This window comes from Octodon degus, unplaced genomic scaffold (assembly GCF_000260255.1).
Source record: "Octodon degus isolate 3935 unplaced genomic scaffold, OctDeg1.0 scaffold00078, whole genome shotgun sequence".
Taxonomy (NCBI): Eukaryota; Metazoa; Chordata; class Mammalia; order Rodentia; family Octodontidae; genus Octodon; species Octodon degus.
The window spans coordinates 8,390,433-8,407,873 of NW_004524654.1; the positions used below are offsets into that span (position 1 = coordinate 8,390,433).

General features: G+C 38.2%; 1 protein-coding gene across 1 annotated transcript in view; it reads left to right on the forward strand.

Moving 5' to 3' along the window:
• Positions 1-17,441, forward strand: part of Pus10 (pseudouridylate synthase 10) — a 92,283-nt gene that overhangs the window by 63,732 nt on the left and 11,110 nt on the right. The window contains exons 6-14 of the mRNA XM_004636211.2: positions 369-430; positions 730-775; positions 2,853-2,917; positions 5,403-5,488; positions 6,567-6,692; positions 13,004-13,060; positions 13,900-13,976; positions 14,070-14,125; positions 15,592-15,709. Coding sequence (XP_004636268.1) covers positions 369-430; positions 730-775; positions 2,853-2,917; positions 5,403-5,488; positions 6,567-6,692; positions 13,004-13,060; positions 13,900-13,976; positions 14,070-14,125; positions 15,592-15,709 — 693 coding nt within the window. The remainder of the gene's footprint in view (positions 1-368; positions 431-729; positions 776-2,852; positions 2,918-5,402; positions 5,489-6,566; positions 6,693-13,003; positions 13,061-13,899; positions 13,977-14,069; positions 14,126-15,591; positions 15,710-17,441) is intronic.

Genomic DNA, 17,441 nt, shown 5'->3' on the forward strand with positions numbered 1-17,441 from the left:
TTGCCTCTTTGTGAACTTTAAGCATAGTATTGACTGAACCGTTTTTTTCTTTTAGTTATTATCTCCTATCAGTTTTCTAAATTTTCGTTCATCTTCATAACTTATTTACATAGATGCCCCCAAATCATATAAATTAATTTAAAAAATTTAAAAGACCTTTTTGGTAGTATCACTAGTGACTGAATTTTTAAATGGAAAAAATAAAAACCTTTTATTTATAGCTGCTCTGTGAAGAAGCTGTTTTGAGAGCTAGTACTGCTAGTTTTCCTTGTCATTTTTTCTGAAACAATCTTTGAGAGTTAATTTCAATTTCCATTGATAAGTTAGTTTCTCTTTGCTCATTTTAAAACCGTCTTTATAATTTTTAGAGCTTATTTGAAGTGAGTGTGGTCTTCGCTCACCCAGAAACAGTTGAGGATTGCCACTTCCTGTAAGTTGCCACGTAAGCAGCATGTCAGTTGTGTAAAATTGTTCATTCTTTTGGTTTTCGTAAAAATAGTACTGTTTCTCTTTCTAATGAGTATTTCAGAATGTGTCATGTCTTAGTAGACTTGAAATGTAACCTCTCATGTAAAGTTCCTGAGCAAACCACTGCAGCTCATGTAGAGATTCATTTTGACTGCTCCTCATATCCTAGGTTTAGCAACCATATTATATAAAATATATTTGAATTACATCTATCCTCAAATAAACTCATTAACCTTTTTTATTAATTTGAATGTATTTTAGAGGTACAGTTTGCCCAGATTGTTTCAAGCCAGCCAAAAACAAACAGGTAAGGATACTTCTTATTTTTTTTAGTGAGTTTTTCTGTACTTAATATTCAGGTTTACAATAAAACAAATGTGCATTAAAAATGTGGCTACTCTGTTGTGTCGAGAATTAATCTTTAAATATCCATTTACTACATTTACTTTTATTATTTTTTTCAACCCTCAGCACCTTTGCCTCTATCTAGGAAGTCATAGCACACAAATATTTGTCAGTGTCTAGGTTGTTCCACTGGTTCATTAAGTTTAGAACCAGTGTTTCAATGATGTTACTCTTTGAGGCTATTCAACTTTTAATTTTTAACTCCCCAAATTATATCATCTGGAAAAATCCATGATAAGTATCAGTAGCATTTCAAACCTTTTTGAATAGACATTTTTTAAACACCGTATTTTTTTTTAAACATAAAAATTTTTTTATGTTTAGAAATATAAACCAAAGGGCCTGGGGAGATGGCTCAGTAGAATAAATGCTTACCTGGCAAGCACAAGGGCCTGAGTTCAATCCCCAGTTCCGCAAAAAATAAAAAAATAAAAAATAAATAAACCAAGGTAAATTTTTCATTTAGGCAGTCCTGAATTAATACAACTTGAATATCCCCTATCCAAATACTAGAAGTATTTCAAAGATTCTAGGAATTTTAGAATATGTTTATTTTATTGTCAGAGGTACACATTTGATCTTTGCTTTGACTAATTATTTAACCTTTACATTTGTCAGATACTGTCTTCTACAGAAATAAGTAGAAGTGCAGACAAACCCAAGGCAGTGCTTCTGTACTCTTCTATCATGGCAAACTTAGCCTAGTGGGTTTGTTCACACTGTAAGCTTAACAGATGAAATTCTTCCAGGTTGGAAGCAGTAGGCCTGGGGGAGCCCATTGTCTCAGGCCCTGCCCAGAAGCCTCTGTGGCCTCAAGGGATAGGTATCTTGGCACACAACTGTGGCTTGCTGTTTTACCATACCATTTAGGGAGCTCTGCCCAAATGACTTAGAAAACATATGTGCTGAAGATCTAGTTTCATTTTTGTTACATTTGAGGAAATGTAGAAGTGCTAGCATCATAAGAGGATAAGAATTTTTTTCCCAAAGCATCTTAGATACCATATGCTTTGGCCAATGGGAATTACAAAGCCTCAAATGTAGGGTTTTTTATTAGTGGCTGAGAGTAAATCAAATGACCTTTCTTTCAGGCCTAGGATTTCAAATATTATCAAACAAACACTTTTCAGTTGTGATTGACCTACTCCTTAGGGTTCCCCAGAATATGATTTAGAAAACTGATTTACTATCATTGTTTTCACTAATGATGAACTGTTCAGGTACCTCCTTTTTGCTCCTTTCCCATGTGAATTCCATGTAGCAAAAGAAGTAATTATGACCATCATTGTAAGACATGAATATATGTACTAATTGTACACGGAGTTGGAATGCATATTTGTATTACATGAAGTTTGGCTTTTCATTTTAAAAAATTCGAGTAAACTGTGTGTGGTGGTACATAGCTGGATTCCAGCCCTAGGAAGTCTGAGCCAGGAGGATTATGAGTTGGAGGCCAGGCTGGACTACATAGTCAGAAGCTGTCTCAAAACAAACAAGATCGAAACCGAATTGGGAGATTTGTAGATACCCTTCTGTTACCTTGTGGCTGCTGAGTGACACCGGGCTGGTAGGTGGCAGAGAAGACTTGTTGGCTCTCATCCCGTACCTTAAAAGGCAAGTCCTAAGCTAGATGCTACTGTCACCATAGAGGGATGCTAGAAAAAAGTTCAAGACATATTATGTGCAGTACCATCATTTTTACATTGGGGAAATGCTGCATTGTGAAGAGGAAACAGTAAAGGAGACTTGTTCTGCTTGATTTGCCTGGCACAGTGGATACAGACCATAGTAGAGCAAAGGCTTGTGGAAGTATACCAGTTACAGAACTGACGTTATGGGTGCTTAAATTTTATTTATTTTCTTTGAACTATGAAGTTTTTGCCCCTTTTAAGTATGTAAAACAATGTAATTTTTCTAATTTCCGTTCCAGTGTTTTATTGTTTAGGTAATGAAATGTCTTTTCATTTTGCCCTGTATAGTCAGTGTTCACTAGAATGGCAGTTATGAAAGCTTTGAATAAGATAAAAGAAGAGGAATTCCGCAAGTAAGTAAAAGTATAAAAATAAGGAGGCAATCATGGACTTTAAAATAAAAGGGAATGTTAGAGATAATCTGGTTTATCTCTGAAACAAGACTGTACGTGTTTCAGAAACCATGTTTTATGTGTCCATGCCTCAGAAGCTGCATATAGTGGTATCCAGCAGATGTTGGTCAAATTAATATTTGAATTGAGAATCAAGCCCCAATTCCTTATGGTTTAGAAGAAGATTTTCATGTCCAAAGAAGACTTGTCTTGCCGCCTAAGTTTTTAGTTGGATAACAGAGTGAACCTCTGATCCAGTACTATTTTTATTACATCCCTAGTTTTGTATTTCTTAGGATGGCCCATCTCCAGAAGAGGGAGAAGGCTTGGGAGTTTCCTTAGTTGTAATGGGAATAGCTCTGGCTGGGAGCAAGGGAACCTGGCCCTAGGTCCACGCTCTCTATTCCTCAGTTGAAATCCTAGGCAGATTAACTCCATCTTTGGATATCAATGTTTTCTAAAATATAAATATGAAAATATACTGAATCACAATAATTGTAGTAAGCCTTATATTTTCATTTTCAGTGCATTTATTTTATTAAATAAAACATTATGATAGTTATTCCTCAAGAACATTCTGAAATAAATTTCAAGCAGTGATGTTATGAGAAGAGTTTCAAATCTTTTATTAACTGAATCTCAGAATAGAAATATTTTTATTATATTTTAGAAAGTAATTAAACATAATTATATAAGCATTAGCTCCTGGTGCTTATATAATTAAACATATAATAAATGATTAATCATATAATTAAATGATTTCTTTGTAAAGGCATCCTGGGAAACTAGGAAATTTTGAGGATATAAATTTGGGGTAATTTCACATCTACTTGGATGTGGTGTCTTATATGTTCCAATTCCAGCTACTTGAGTGGCTGAGGAAGGAGGATTATAAGTTTGAGGCAAGCCTTGGCAATTTAGCAGGACCCTGTGTCAAAATAAGAATTGAGCATATAGTTCAATAGTAGACTATTTGAATGACCCTCTGTGTTCAATCCCTGGTGCCACCAAAATATACATTTATATCCACATCTAGTAATTTATAAGTAGACTCCAGTTTGTGACTTAGAAATTTCCTAGATAATGGACAGAAAGTAAAGCCATATGTTATTCTTTCCCATATGTCTTAGTTAGATTGAAGTTTCTTAGCTAAGAGAGGAGAATGTCAATTACTATACTTTTTCTGCTCTTTGGTTTAATTCCCAAAGTCATAGTTGGAATGAGAAGGAAGAAAAAGGAAAAATGGTAAATGTGGGCACAAGGCACAGGTGGGATATCCTCCATAGAAGGAACCACTTACCACACACCAGCCTTCCCAAGCAATTGAGAACCATGTAAGTCAGCAGCCGCTGACTGAGGAGAAAAATGGTGGAGGACCCTGGAGGGGCATGTGCGTGTGTTTTCTCTCTCTCTCTCTCTCTCTCTCTCTCTCTCTCTCTCTCTCTCTCTCTCTCTCATATATATATAATATATATAATACATATACATATATAATTACATATATAATATCTCATATATATATATATATATATATAACATATATTTAATATATGTTTTCCCCTATTCTCAAGCCTGTTAGAAATCATTATCTGGGAAAATAAGGCTTCCTAAGCTCAAAAAGTAGTATCTGAGGCTTGATTTACTTACTCCCACTGTTATGTGTTACTCCGGGACATAAGAGTGATCTGTTTGTGACTTGTGTCACCTCATTGATCGCCAGGGTTGATTTGGCTGATGGGGCTGGCTAGTCGGGTGTCCCCTTCCTCTCTCGTGTCTTATGTGCATCCCTCTGGGAAGAGGTTGAGCAGCTCCACTCCCATGGAGGAGGACCATTCCCTTGGTCAAGTGTATGTTGGTAGCTGGGCTCCCCTGCTAGAACTACCAGACAGCTCTCAAAGCTGAATTCCAGAGTTCTGACTTTTATTGTTCCCAAACTAAAAGTTAGGGATGATAGGTTCTGGCCCTAGTATGAATTGTTGAATCATTATGGTGATCATCTAATATGGCTGAAGCCCTTAAAACAAAAGCCAATCTTCCCAAGAGAACCCCCGCTTCTTCTCCAGCTCAGCTTAGGGTACAATTTCCTGTCACCCTTCCCGCCACTTCAGGGAAGACCCCCAATCAGTTTCTCAGGTATATCTAAACATCCCCCTCAAACTCCAGCCCTGGCAAAGAGTCATAAAAGCCTCAGCCTCCCTTTGTTGAAGTCCAGAGAGTCCCTTATTTTCCCCAGATTCTCTCTGTCCTCAAAGATAATTAAGCCCCTTTTCCTTTTTTCCTTTTGCCTGTTTCTCTGCTGCAACACCATTGAAAATCTATCAAGGGCGAGGCATAGTCCTTTAGAGACTCAGGTTCTATGTGTGTCCCATACTGCTGATTCATCTTAGTTTTATGATTCAATATCATGTCTAGAAAATAGTAGCCTTACATTTATTTTGTTTTGCAGGCAGTTTCCTTGTCCTCCAAACTCACCAAAGGCTGTATGCACTGTTCTTGAAATTGAATGTGCTCATGGTGCTGTTTTTGTAGCTGGTAAGTTATTTAGTTTAGAATATATGTACGCTGTCAGCCCACTATCCTTTCTGAGCAACTCAATTGACAACTCTTGTGCTTTATTCTTATTGTTGTTAGGAGGTCTGGATAGTTTACTTTTTTGAGAAGTAGAACTAACAGCCAAATTATTTTAGATTTTATAGCCTTTCTTAAGATCATCAGGAAATATGTTATTTAAAATGCCACACCAAAGGGGGTTTCCATCAGAGATAGAATTTTCAGCTTTTTTAATTTATTACTTCTCATCACAGTTGGCCAAGTAGAAATAGGGGCAGAAATACAGACTCCTAACTAATGAGAAAAACTGCAGCATAAAAGGATAGAACAAACTTGAGAAAATAATTTGATTATCTCCCAAATGAGTAAACACTTGGCTTTCCCCTGAAAAAAAAGTTATGTTGACTTTTGACTTTCCCAAGCAGTACTATAGCAGTTTTTATTTTGAAAGTTATGGCTACTTCACAGTAATAGCTGAAATGAAATTGTACTTCAGCCTTGATTGCCCTGGAGCAATGAAAACTTCTCACCTTAGCGCAGCTTTATTTGTAAGGCAGTGAGTCATAGTCTGCTAGGGTTTTTTTTTTGTTGTTGTTGTTGTTGTTGTTGTTTAAGTTACAAAAACTTCAGAATTTCCTATATTTGAATCCCTTGGAATACATTATCACCTAATGACAGTTGCACTGAGAGTATTATTAATCATGTGTAAAAGCAACATTTTAAAAAAATGATCCTTAGTGTGTTCCATTCTATAACTTGGTCAGTCAACTAGTCATATTACTGAATATATTGAGCATTAAGAAAAAAAACTCATTCCTATCATGTTGTTATCCATCTATTCTATGGTTGCTTTACATCTTTCTCTTTGATTATCTTCATGTCTATATGCTAGCTCCTCAAGTTAGATGTGAATTAAAGGCTAGGCCTTGTTTTATATCACAGTACCTACTATGTTATAGCATCTAGGATATTGACACTCATTGAAAATTGTTGCTTCTCTTGTTATCTTATTGTGTTAATTATGCCATTCCATACAGGTTACCTAGTATTTCTTTGACAGGGAGATACAATAAATACTCCAGAAATCTACCCCAAACTCCTTGGATAATTGATGGAGAAAGGAAGCTGGAATCTTCAGTGGAAGAATTAATTTCAGACCATCTACTGACAGTATTTAAAGCAGAGAGTAAGTTATACTACTGATGGGGGCCTGCCCATTAGCTCAGTTGTTTAAGTGACTGCTTAAACAAAGCAATCAGGATGCTGTGGTTGATCCTCAAGCCTTACCAGACCTGCCCTGAAGGCATCCTGAGCCAGCCAAAAAAAAAAAAAAAAAAAGTTACACTACTGATATTTTAAATCCATATTCATTCATGAACAGGCTTCTTTGGGTTGACAGGAAAAAAATCATTGTATTTTTGTTAATCACTACCAAGCGTAGGCTGCTTGGCTGTAGGCTTCCTGTGAATAGGGATTGTGTCTAGGTTTCTCTGGCCTAGGCTTCCAAGGATGTCTTTCCTCTCTCAAAATGCCTGTTTTTTCCTGGGAAATTGAAAACAGCTGGTACCACTTTAAATGAATGCACAGTTCCCACATCCAGTACTTACTCAAGTCACCATGGGCAAATGTCTAGCTTCTGTTTATATATAAAGTGTGTTAGGATCAAGTTCAGGCCTAGGGAAATTAGATGAACAGAAGCCATGTTTGAAAAACTTCACGCCAGTGTGTTGTATTTTAGCTTCCTAGGCATTAATGTGCCAAGAGCTTGTGGGATGAGTCAGGTCCTGTCGGGCTTGTGTTTTCCTTGTCTCAACAGGCCTTTCAGGTCAAAGGCAGCATCAAGTTTTGCTATTTCAGCTAGGAGCACAGATTATTAGCTATTGCCATTAGCTTTTACTTAGCTTAATATTTACAGACTGATTATCTCCTAAGTTTTATGATTTAATATCATGTCTGGGAGATGATGAGGAAGAAATACAGGTTAGCATAAGAAGTCTCTTTCAAAGTCTTTCTGGTGCTGCTGGACTCCCATTTCTCAAGATTGAAAAAGTCTTCAGTTCCATTTTATGTCTTAAAGAAGCAGTCCCAAGGGAAGCTTATGTTATCTCAGAGGGCTCTGAAATATATGTATATTTCCCCCTTGCAACCTTCTGTAGTTATTTTATACATGAAGACTAAAGCCAATTGTGTGTTCAATGTGGATGCTGAGGAAATTTAGTAAGAGCCATTTGAGAAAAGCAGACCTCTAGGCTTTTGTGCTGTCTCCTTATCAGGTGATAAAACTTTGTTTGAGGGCAATTTTTTTTTTTTTTTTTTTTTTTTTTTGTTTGTCTCAGGCTGCCTTAATGGCAGGTGTGGTGCGGCATGTGGAGCTGGAGTTCAAACCGCGGTCCAGCAAGCCTGACTGGGTTTGCCTAGGCAGGCACTTAAACAATTGAGCTAACAGCAATCTTCTAAAACCTAGTTTGAAATCCTGAATTAATTTACTAAACCCATGTTTCTCAGATATATTATTTATTTTTGATTAAGAGTTTATACCTGGGGGCCGGGGAGATGGCTCAGTGGAATAAGTGCTTCCCTGGCAAGCACAAGGGCCTGAGTTCAATCCCTGATTCTGCCAAAAAAAAAAAAAAAAGTTTATATCTGAAAAGTCTAGAAAGATGATTTTAATTGTTGCCCTTCAAATTTTATAGCTCCATGAAATAAACCAGTATTACATGAAGCAGCTTCATTATTTATGTAACCATTTTTTCATTAAATGGGGCATACAAACGCTTCTTAGTCACCATCCTGGTACATCCTGTTATCTACTTGCAAATTCCCTAGTTAATGAGTAACATTTTGACACTCTTAAAAATCAGTGAGTCTAAGTTTTTTCCATACTACATTTACTTTTGTTTTTGTTTGAGACAGTCTCACTGTATAGTTGAAATTGGCCTTGAGGTAGGCAGTTCTTCTACCTCAGCTTCCCCAGTACTGGGATTACAGGTGTGCACCACCACAACAGACCCAATGCTACACTTATTTTTTGAATAACTTTATTATATCAACTCTGTGCTGAAAACTGGTGAGCTGTAAGATAAAACCTAGATCCCTAACTTAGTATTCTAAGGGCTTCATTATCTGGCCTTTGCCTGTTTTTCAGCTTTGATGTCTGTCTGCCCATGGGTACAAAGGCTATTGCAGATTAGTTGAACCGCGTAGAGGTCCTGATCGCTCTTGCCCTTGATTCTGCTTTTGAAATATCCTTTCTTTGGAGGAGAAGGCTCAAAGAGCCCAAGAATTAAGAGGCTATGGAAGAACTAATGTGCTTTTTTTTCTCATCTGTATTTTAGGGAAGGGTCTACAGGGTGTTCAGGGTCTCACTACTAGATCAGACTTGTAGTGATCCTCCTGTTTGCAGCCTCCCAAGAGCTGGGATTACAGGCATGCGCCACCATGGCCATTCTCAATTGCCTTCTCAGCAGGCCCGGAATTCCTGGCTGCTGCGCCTGCTTGCAGGTGCTTTAATTCTTTAATCCAGCTATTTGGCCAGCCCTAATGTGCTTTTAGAAAACTTAACTTTTAAGTGTATGTGTTCTAATACTTAAGGCATTGGATCCTTTTTCCTTTTTGTTAGCTATTATTCCTGATTATACACTAATAAAATTTTGAAGTTTGCCTCTACAAGTTTTTTCCACTCTGTGCTCCAAGGATATTTTCTAAGTTCTCAGTTTTGAGACATTTTTTCTAAAAGGTAGAATCTATACTCCTGTTTTGGTCTGGATTTGGTGCTTCTGCTTCTGGATTTGGTGCTTTGCCAGCCTTCTCCAGAGCCTAGCTTTCTACACCTCTTTCTTTCTTTTTTTTTTCTTTTCTTTTCTTTTTTTTTATTTGCTTTACCAGGGATTGAACTCAGGACCTAGTGCTTATCTTTCTTCTTGATGGGAAGGAATCTGTGGGGAGTTTCATCAACTGATGGATGAATCTGAGATTTTGAGCTTGAATTCATATAACTGATAGACTTTACTTCTGAGCCCTGTTCATTTTTGCTATCCCTGCTGATCTTGGATTCTAGCTTCTGTGCTCCTTGCTTCTGCCTGGGAAACTGGTATAGAGAGGTATAAGACAAACGACTGTCCAGTGGAGCCTGTGCCATGGCTTCCTAGGAAGCCATAGCTTTCCACCCTTAGTGACACTGTTTGAGTCTGTCAACTCTGACTGGAAGCTCCTGGTGTTGCTATGGGCTTATTAGAAGTTGACATTGGAATATAAACACAAGATGGAGGGCACCTTGGGACTGAGCAGAATTTTCTGTCTCTGTCTCTGTCTCTCTCTGTGTCTCTGTCTTTCTGTGTCTCTGTCTCTCTCTCTGTCTCTCTCTCTGTCTCACTCTCTGTCTCTCTCTCTCTCTGTCTCTCTGTCTCTGTCTCTCTGTCTCTCTCTGTCTCTCTCTGTCTCTCTATCTCTCTCTGTCTCTGTCTGTCTGTCTGTCTGTCTGTCTGTCTGTCTGTCTGTAAGTCTGTCTCTCTGGAACATCAAAGTGAGTTTATTTTAACAGGGCCCATGCTGCAGCACAGGGCTTCAGGACATTAGGAGGGAGCCCTCCTAGACTAAAACCTAAGAACTGACTAGAGAGTGCTGTGTAGATAGCAGCTGCTGGCCTGGTTCAATGAGCTAGAGTCAAAAGATTGCTATGAATGTTAGGCATGCACATGTTATTCTTCACAGCAATGCCCATTTTTCTCCTTCCTGATCTGAGCCACTGCAGCATCCCCCCACCCCTACATTTTCAGTGCTCAGCTTGGGGCATGTGGTACCAAGGATAGTACTGGGCCCTTGCACTTCCAGGCAGGTGCTTAGACTGCTGAGCTATCTTCCCCCTCCCTTCCACCCCATTTTCAAAAGGTGGCAGTGTCCTCCTCCCTGTCTGGTTTAGTCTTACTTGGAAACAAGCCTAACCTCATCTTCCTCAAGGCTGCCCATTTGGCCAGTCCTCAGATGTTGTCACAAATGGCATAGGTCACCCATGTACTTCTGAGCTGAAGCAGCAACATTTCTAGGCCTCCTTTAGATATCTAGACTTCATCAAATTAGCCCTGGGTTGGTTAATCTGCTCTGCAAGACACACAGTTCTAGGTTCTGTGGGTCACAGAGGAGCTCACTTCACTGGATACTACACAACAGACAGCAAATAGCCCAGAGCCTGTTTCTAAGAAGTGTTGGCTTTGGTGTGCTAAAGGGGATTTCTGCAAGGTGAAAGAAAGGTGAAATCCTATTTTCTTCACAGAAAAACATCTCAGTTTTGTGTTCATGGGACTTTCAATCCTTTTTAGCCTTTCCTTTTATTCTTTTTTTTTTCTTTTTCTTTTTTTTGACACAGGGTCTCGCTATGCAGGTCAAACTTTTAGTGACACTGCTGTCTCACTGTCCCCAGTGCTGGGATTACAGGTGTGCGTCAGACCGCTGAGCTATCTCTCCAGCCCTCCCTTTCCTTTTGTTCTATTCTTTTCTAAGAGAAATTGTCTTCCTATTTTGCCTAGGCTGACCTTGAACCCTGGGCTCAAGGGACCTTTCTGACTCAGCTTCCCAAGCATCTGTGATTTTAGGCATGCCGCCCTAACATTGCTTTTTCTAAAACTTACATGGAAATTCTGTGTATAGAATCTTTGTTGAGAGGAAATGGCTGTTACAATGATATGCGATCCTTCTCCCTTTTATTCTTCACAGCAATCTTGTGCCTCCCCTAGTGGTTGAAATATTGGAGGATAAAGACAAATCCCATGTTTTGGGGATTAGAATTGGGTCCTTACTGCAGCAATGTTCTTTACATATCCTATGTTAATGCCTTACTTTTTTGTAGTCCATATTCCTCCACATCAAGTAAGCTCTGCGTGCCTACAAATTATATCCATTTTGTTTGCACAGTGCCCTGTACCTGGCAGGTGTACTTGGTAGGTACTTGTTCACTGAATGGCTAAGGCAAGGTGTGAGCCTGAGTTCTCCTAGTCTCCGAGCTCAATGTCCAGCAACCTTAGACTTTACTACTCTTGGGATTTCTAAAGTTCCTGAACAGGCCAGGAAGATAGCTCAGTAGAATAAGCGCTTGCCTGGCAAGCACAAGGGCCTGAGTTCACTCCCTGGTTCTGCCAAATAAATAAATAAATAAATAAATAAATAAAATAAAGTTCCTAAAACATCCCAGCCTTGCCCAGACCCTGGTCAAGGAAGGCTGATCCTGTCTGTCCACCAGGGTGCAAGTCTGAGCTCTTGGCCATGTCTGTCATCTGTAGAGCCCCATGGTTAATACACTCTGAGGAGATACCTGGTGCTGCCACTGGGTCTGCATTTCTTAGAATGGTGTGACCTTAGGCCAGGGGTTTATCCAGTCAGATGATGACAGTGTTAATACACATAAAGAACTTAGAATAACACAGCTGCTGTAGTGATGGTGGTGGAATCATCAGTCAGCCAGTTAGCTCAGTATCTAAGAATGTTGTCATGTGGTTTTTATTTGTCTATTTTCTTTATCCAGTTTTTATAGTTTTTAGTTTGTGATGATCTATTGATTGTAGAATATACACTGGTTTAATCATAGTTCTAGCTTAGGTTTAGTTAGACAATAAATTTGTTTTTTAGGCTCATGCCCCCCTTTCTTTTAGAGACTTTAATTCTTATATAAATTATTTTTTTTAAGTTTTTCTTCCCATTTCTTTTTTTTTTTTTAAGAATTTATTTATTTATTTGTGTGTGTGTGTGTTTTATTTAGTGTGTGTGTGCGTGGCCGGCTCAGCCCACCAGGGGGCGGGGCTGGCAGGCATATGGTGCTGGGGGATTGAACCGCGGACCCTGTGCTTTGCTTATCTTAGCTTGTTCTAAGTAGGTGCTTTAGACCACTGAGCCATCTCACCAGCCCATAAATTATTTTTTTCAGAAAATAAAAAATGGCCTTTAATCCCAGCACTTGGGAGACTGAAGACATAGTAGTGATCCTCTGTGTAGTGAGATCCTGTAGATCCTGTACTAAATACATTTAAAAAAAAAGAACAAAGTAAAAAATGGTGATAGAATTTTTGCCATGAGATGATGGCCATGGAGGTGATGGAGCCTTTACTCACGCAGTCCTGTGCTCTTGCATGCCCGTGTGACAACATCAAAGCTGGACCTTTGACATCAGAATTACCTAGTGCTGCCATTTAATCATGTGGCATTGGGAAACTTGCCTACATTTCTACTGCTTAATGTTCTTTTATTTGATTCTTCACAAAGTTATAAATAATGTATGTATAGTTGTTATTCTAGAGCCTGGCATATAGTGACTATGCCGCATGTGGTGTTTATTATGATCATCTCTATTTTCATCAAAGGTTGGGACTAGACGGAATGATAACTGTCCCTTGGGGTTCTCCTGTGGACTGTGTAGGGATTTAAATTGGCTTTTTCTTTGAGCTTAGAAACAAATATCTTAGGGGTATATGTTTCTGATTTTTTGTTTGTTTCTTTATCTGTTTTCCAAAGGTTTTAACTTTTCATCCTCTGGAAGAGAAGATGTCGATGTGAGAACCTTAGGAAATGGTAAGATTATATCAGCGCTACCTGTCCAGAGCTAACTCTCCAATGATCATCTGTTGCAGACAGCAGGCTTGCTGTAGTTACTTAGTGGTTAAAACTAAAGTGGGCAGGGCCCGGAGCTTCTCCAGGTGGAAAGCCTCATTGATTGTGGAGCTACCTTTGTATATTATATGATGTCTCACAAGAACCGTTTCCTCACAGATGACCCTGACTGCATACCCATAGCTTGTAAGGGACTTTTATGTGTACTCCTCTCCCTACAGATTGATTAATTGTTCTATTTAGTAACATTTCAGAAGTACCAGTTTTCAGAATTTATGTCTTCATTTAAAAAGTGATTCTGCTCTTAGCCTTCATTTCTCATTTTATCTTGTTGAATTACAAGAAAGATGTTGAAATATAATCCTGAGCTACTTGATATTTATAGTTCGTTTTGCTCATGGAATTACCATTTTTCCATTTCACTAGTGGATTAAGCTAGGAGAGCGGATTTTGACTTGGTATACCTGGGCATTGTTGCATGTGACAGCATAACAGCACCATAATCAACTTAATTCGTGGTTGTTTGAAGGTTATTTTGTAATTAACACAGGCTTGCTTGTGTACATTTGGGAAAATAGGCATTTTCACATGTCACCTGTTCTAGGGTGCAGCATCCCCTATGCTCCCAAAAGCTGCTTGATTCTTTTCACACGTTCTCCCCCCACCAGGATATAGTCATGCACTGAACTTTCAGCCCTGTAGAGCTCAACCCATTGTTCACAGTCCTCACCCTCTTGCATGATCCTAAATGTTAACTCTATCAATGCATTTCTGTTTCACGACGGGGTGTGTGCTGCCAGGAAGACCCTTTGCAATTGAGCTGGTAAATCCTCATAGAGTATACTTCACTTCACAAGAAATTAAAGAACTTCAACAGGTAAATCCCTTCATGACATGGAAATCATCTTGTTTCTGCAACTTCAAAACTAAGCTAGAATTGCTAATTGTTTTTCTTTTTCTGCTACTACAGAAAATTAATAAATCATCCAACAAAATCCAAGTACGTGATTTGCAACTTGTCACAAGGTAAGGTAGGTTCACTGGAGATGATTTTGAAAGGGAAATTTTGGTTGCAGATCATATGTCTGATAGGGAATTGCACCTAGAATATACAAAGAATTTTCTAACAACCCAGTTAAAAATGGGGAAGTGATTAAGTAAACATTTCTCCAGAGAAAACGTTAACAGTCAATGAACACATGCAAGATGCTCAGCCTCATTAGTCACTAGGGCAACGCACATCAGAACTGCAGTGATGTCCCAGTTCACAATCACTAAGATGGCTACTATAAAAAACACAGAAAATGACAACCACTGTGAGAATACACAGAAACTGTAACATACATTGTTGGTGGGGTTATATATGTGGCCACTTCGGAAAATAGTTGAATATTTTTTCAAAAGATCAAATATAGAGTATACCCATATAACCCAGCAATTCCACTTCTAGATATTGTATTTGCAAGAGAAATGAAAACATACCTCTGCATAGACTTGTACCTGAGCATTTATAGTAGTAGTATTTATAAAGCAAAGATGTCATTACTACCCAAGTATCTATAGATAATCAAAATATGATACAGTAGTTTCCTAGTTATCTGTGGAGGATATGCTATTTGTTTGTTTATTTGTTTTTGAGACAAGGTCTTGCTATATATTCCAAGCTAGCTTTGAACTCATTGTGTATCCCAGACTGGCCTCAAACTCACAGCAATCCTCTTGCCTCTGCCTCCTGGATACTGGGATTACAGTGTGTGCCATGTTCTAATATTCCAGTGGATGCCTGAAACTGGATAGTACTGAATTCTGTATCTTACGCTTTTTCATACACATGCCTATGATAAAATTTAATTTATAAATTAGGCACAATAAATAACTAATAATAAATAGGACAATTATAACAATATACTATAAGTTATGTAAAATATATGAATTGCTTATTTCTAGAACCTTCCATACACATAATGCTTTTAGCTGAAGGTTGCCTGTGGGTAACTAAGATTGCAGAAGGTAAAACTGTGGAAGGGAGGGTGACTGTATAGCCATACAACGGAAAATTACTCAGTAATAAGAATGAACGAGCACTATATTGACATGGCACAACAAAGTTGAATCTTGAAAGTGTTATGAAGTGAAAGAAGGCAGTCACTGACCACCAAGTACTGCGTGATTCTGTGGTATCTGACCTGTTCACAACAGAGCTGGAAAATGAGTGGCTCTCTCGGGTGGGAGAAATGGAGGAAGAGGGAAGGACTGCTAATAGGAGTGGAGTTTCTTTTGGGGGATGATTCAGGTGTTCTAAAATTAGATTATGGTAATAGGCACACAGCTCTGTGACTATACTAAAAATCATTGACTTGTACAGTTAAAAGAGGGGAATGACATGTAAATTGTATCTCAATAAAGGTATTTTTAAAGAAAGAGATTTGGAGCAAGGCTCATGTATATTTTATATATTTAGAACATTTTCTTTAATTTTTTTTTTTTTTTAGAGAAGCAATAGGGCATATGAAAGAAGGTGAAGAAGAAAAGACCAAGACCTATAGTGCCTTAATATGGACTAATAAAGCAATACAGAAGGAGGATATTGAATTCCTAAATGATATAAAGGTAGCTTAAATGCTGTTATTCTTTTTATTTTGCTTTTCTTTTGCTCATTGAAGAGCCCACTGTTTTCTTGGTTATTATCAGGAAGGCAGAGAGCCTGGGTTTGGGGTCTGTGAGAAGTACATTTGAATTGTGGCTTTGTCATTTATTAGTTAAATTCCTGGGCTTCCATCTAACCTAATAGGCAGTGCTGCTAATGGTTAAGAGCCTAATTCTGAAGACAGACTACCTGCAGGCGAATCCTGGATCTTCATTTCTTAATTTCTGACTTTGGACAAATTATTATTATTGTTATTATTATTATTTTATGTATTTGGTACATGGGTGCACTACGCAGCTCGGACTTGTAGTGATCCCCCTGTTTTCAGCCTCCCCAGCACTGGGATTACAGGCACTACCACACCTGTACTGGTAGCCAACTCAGTGTGCCTAGGGGCGGGGCCAGCGCACAGACAAATTATTTAACCTCATAATGCTTCAGTTTCTTCTTCTGTAAAGTCAGTGAAATAATGAAATGAGTTTGTTCTTATAAAAGCATATTGTTTTGTTTTGTTTTTTTGGTACCAGGGATTGAACTTGGGACCTTATACTTGCCAGGCAAGCACTTATGCTGCTGAGCTATCTCCCTGAGCCTCTATAAAAGCATACTGGGTGGTTTTATAAAAACATAGAAAACATTCAGTAATGTTTATCTATAAGAAATAAAGGCTAACTAAAACTTCTTATAGAATTGATGCTACAGTTAACTATGTGAGTGAACATGTAGTAACATATTTTGGCACGTCTTCACATGAGCATGTCACTGTAGAGGACTTGCCTGTTCTTGTGCATATTTCTTTCCTTTGCCTTCACCTCTTACATAGATAATTTACTTTTTTTTTTTTTTGTCTTTTTGAGACAGGTTCTTCGTATTAGTTCAGGCTGGTGTTGAACTCAATATGTAGCTAAGCTGGTCTCAAACTCACAGTGATCATCCTGCCTCAGCCTCCCAAGTGCTGGGATTACCAAGCCAAGTGATAATTTACTTTTTTTTTTTTGATAATTTACTTTCAAGTACAAATAATCAACATAAATGGGCACTAAGATGCATTGTTATTGCAACATTGTTCATGTGGTTTATAAAAACCAGTGACACAATAGAGGGGACTAGTTTAAAATGACTTAACTGTATAATGGATTATTTTTACTCAGTTGTTTAAAATTATGTGGTAGATATTTATTAACATAGGAAAATATTTCTGATACGTGGTAAGGGAGAACCAAAAGGGAAGGATGTATAGAGGATGGTACATTGTGGTTTAATGTACACATAAAAACATCCGTGGGCAAGTGTATGTGTGTGCGTATGTGTTGACTATGTAGGAAGCTGATTAGATGGCAGAAGATAATAGTGAGAGGCTTTATACTTAATTATGAAAAATACAGATAACTAACAAGTACTGGAAAAGGAACAGTTCAGACAGGCATGGTATCACTATATTCCCTTTAAAGTAATAAAACCAAGCAGTGAGTTTTAAACAAGGCTAGTTGTTTATGTTCAGTAGAAATGTAAAGTGTCTCAGGGTTCTTTTTGGAAGGCAGCATGGCAAAGACTTTAAAATTGAAAGCCGCTTTCACAGAGAGCACATTGGCCAAGCAATGGCCGTGACTCATCCACATGGCTGAAACTGACAAAGGATCTACAATCTGAGGTACAGGATCTCAGGATAAATCCTGAGGGGATTTCACTGACCTT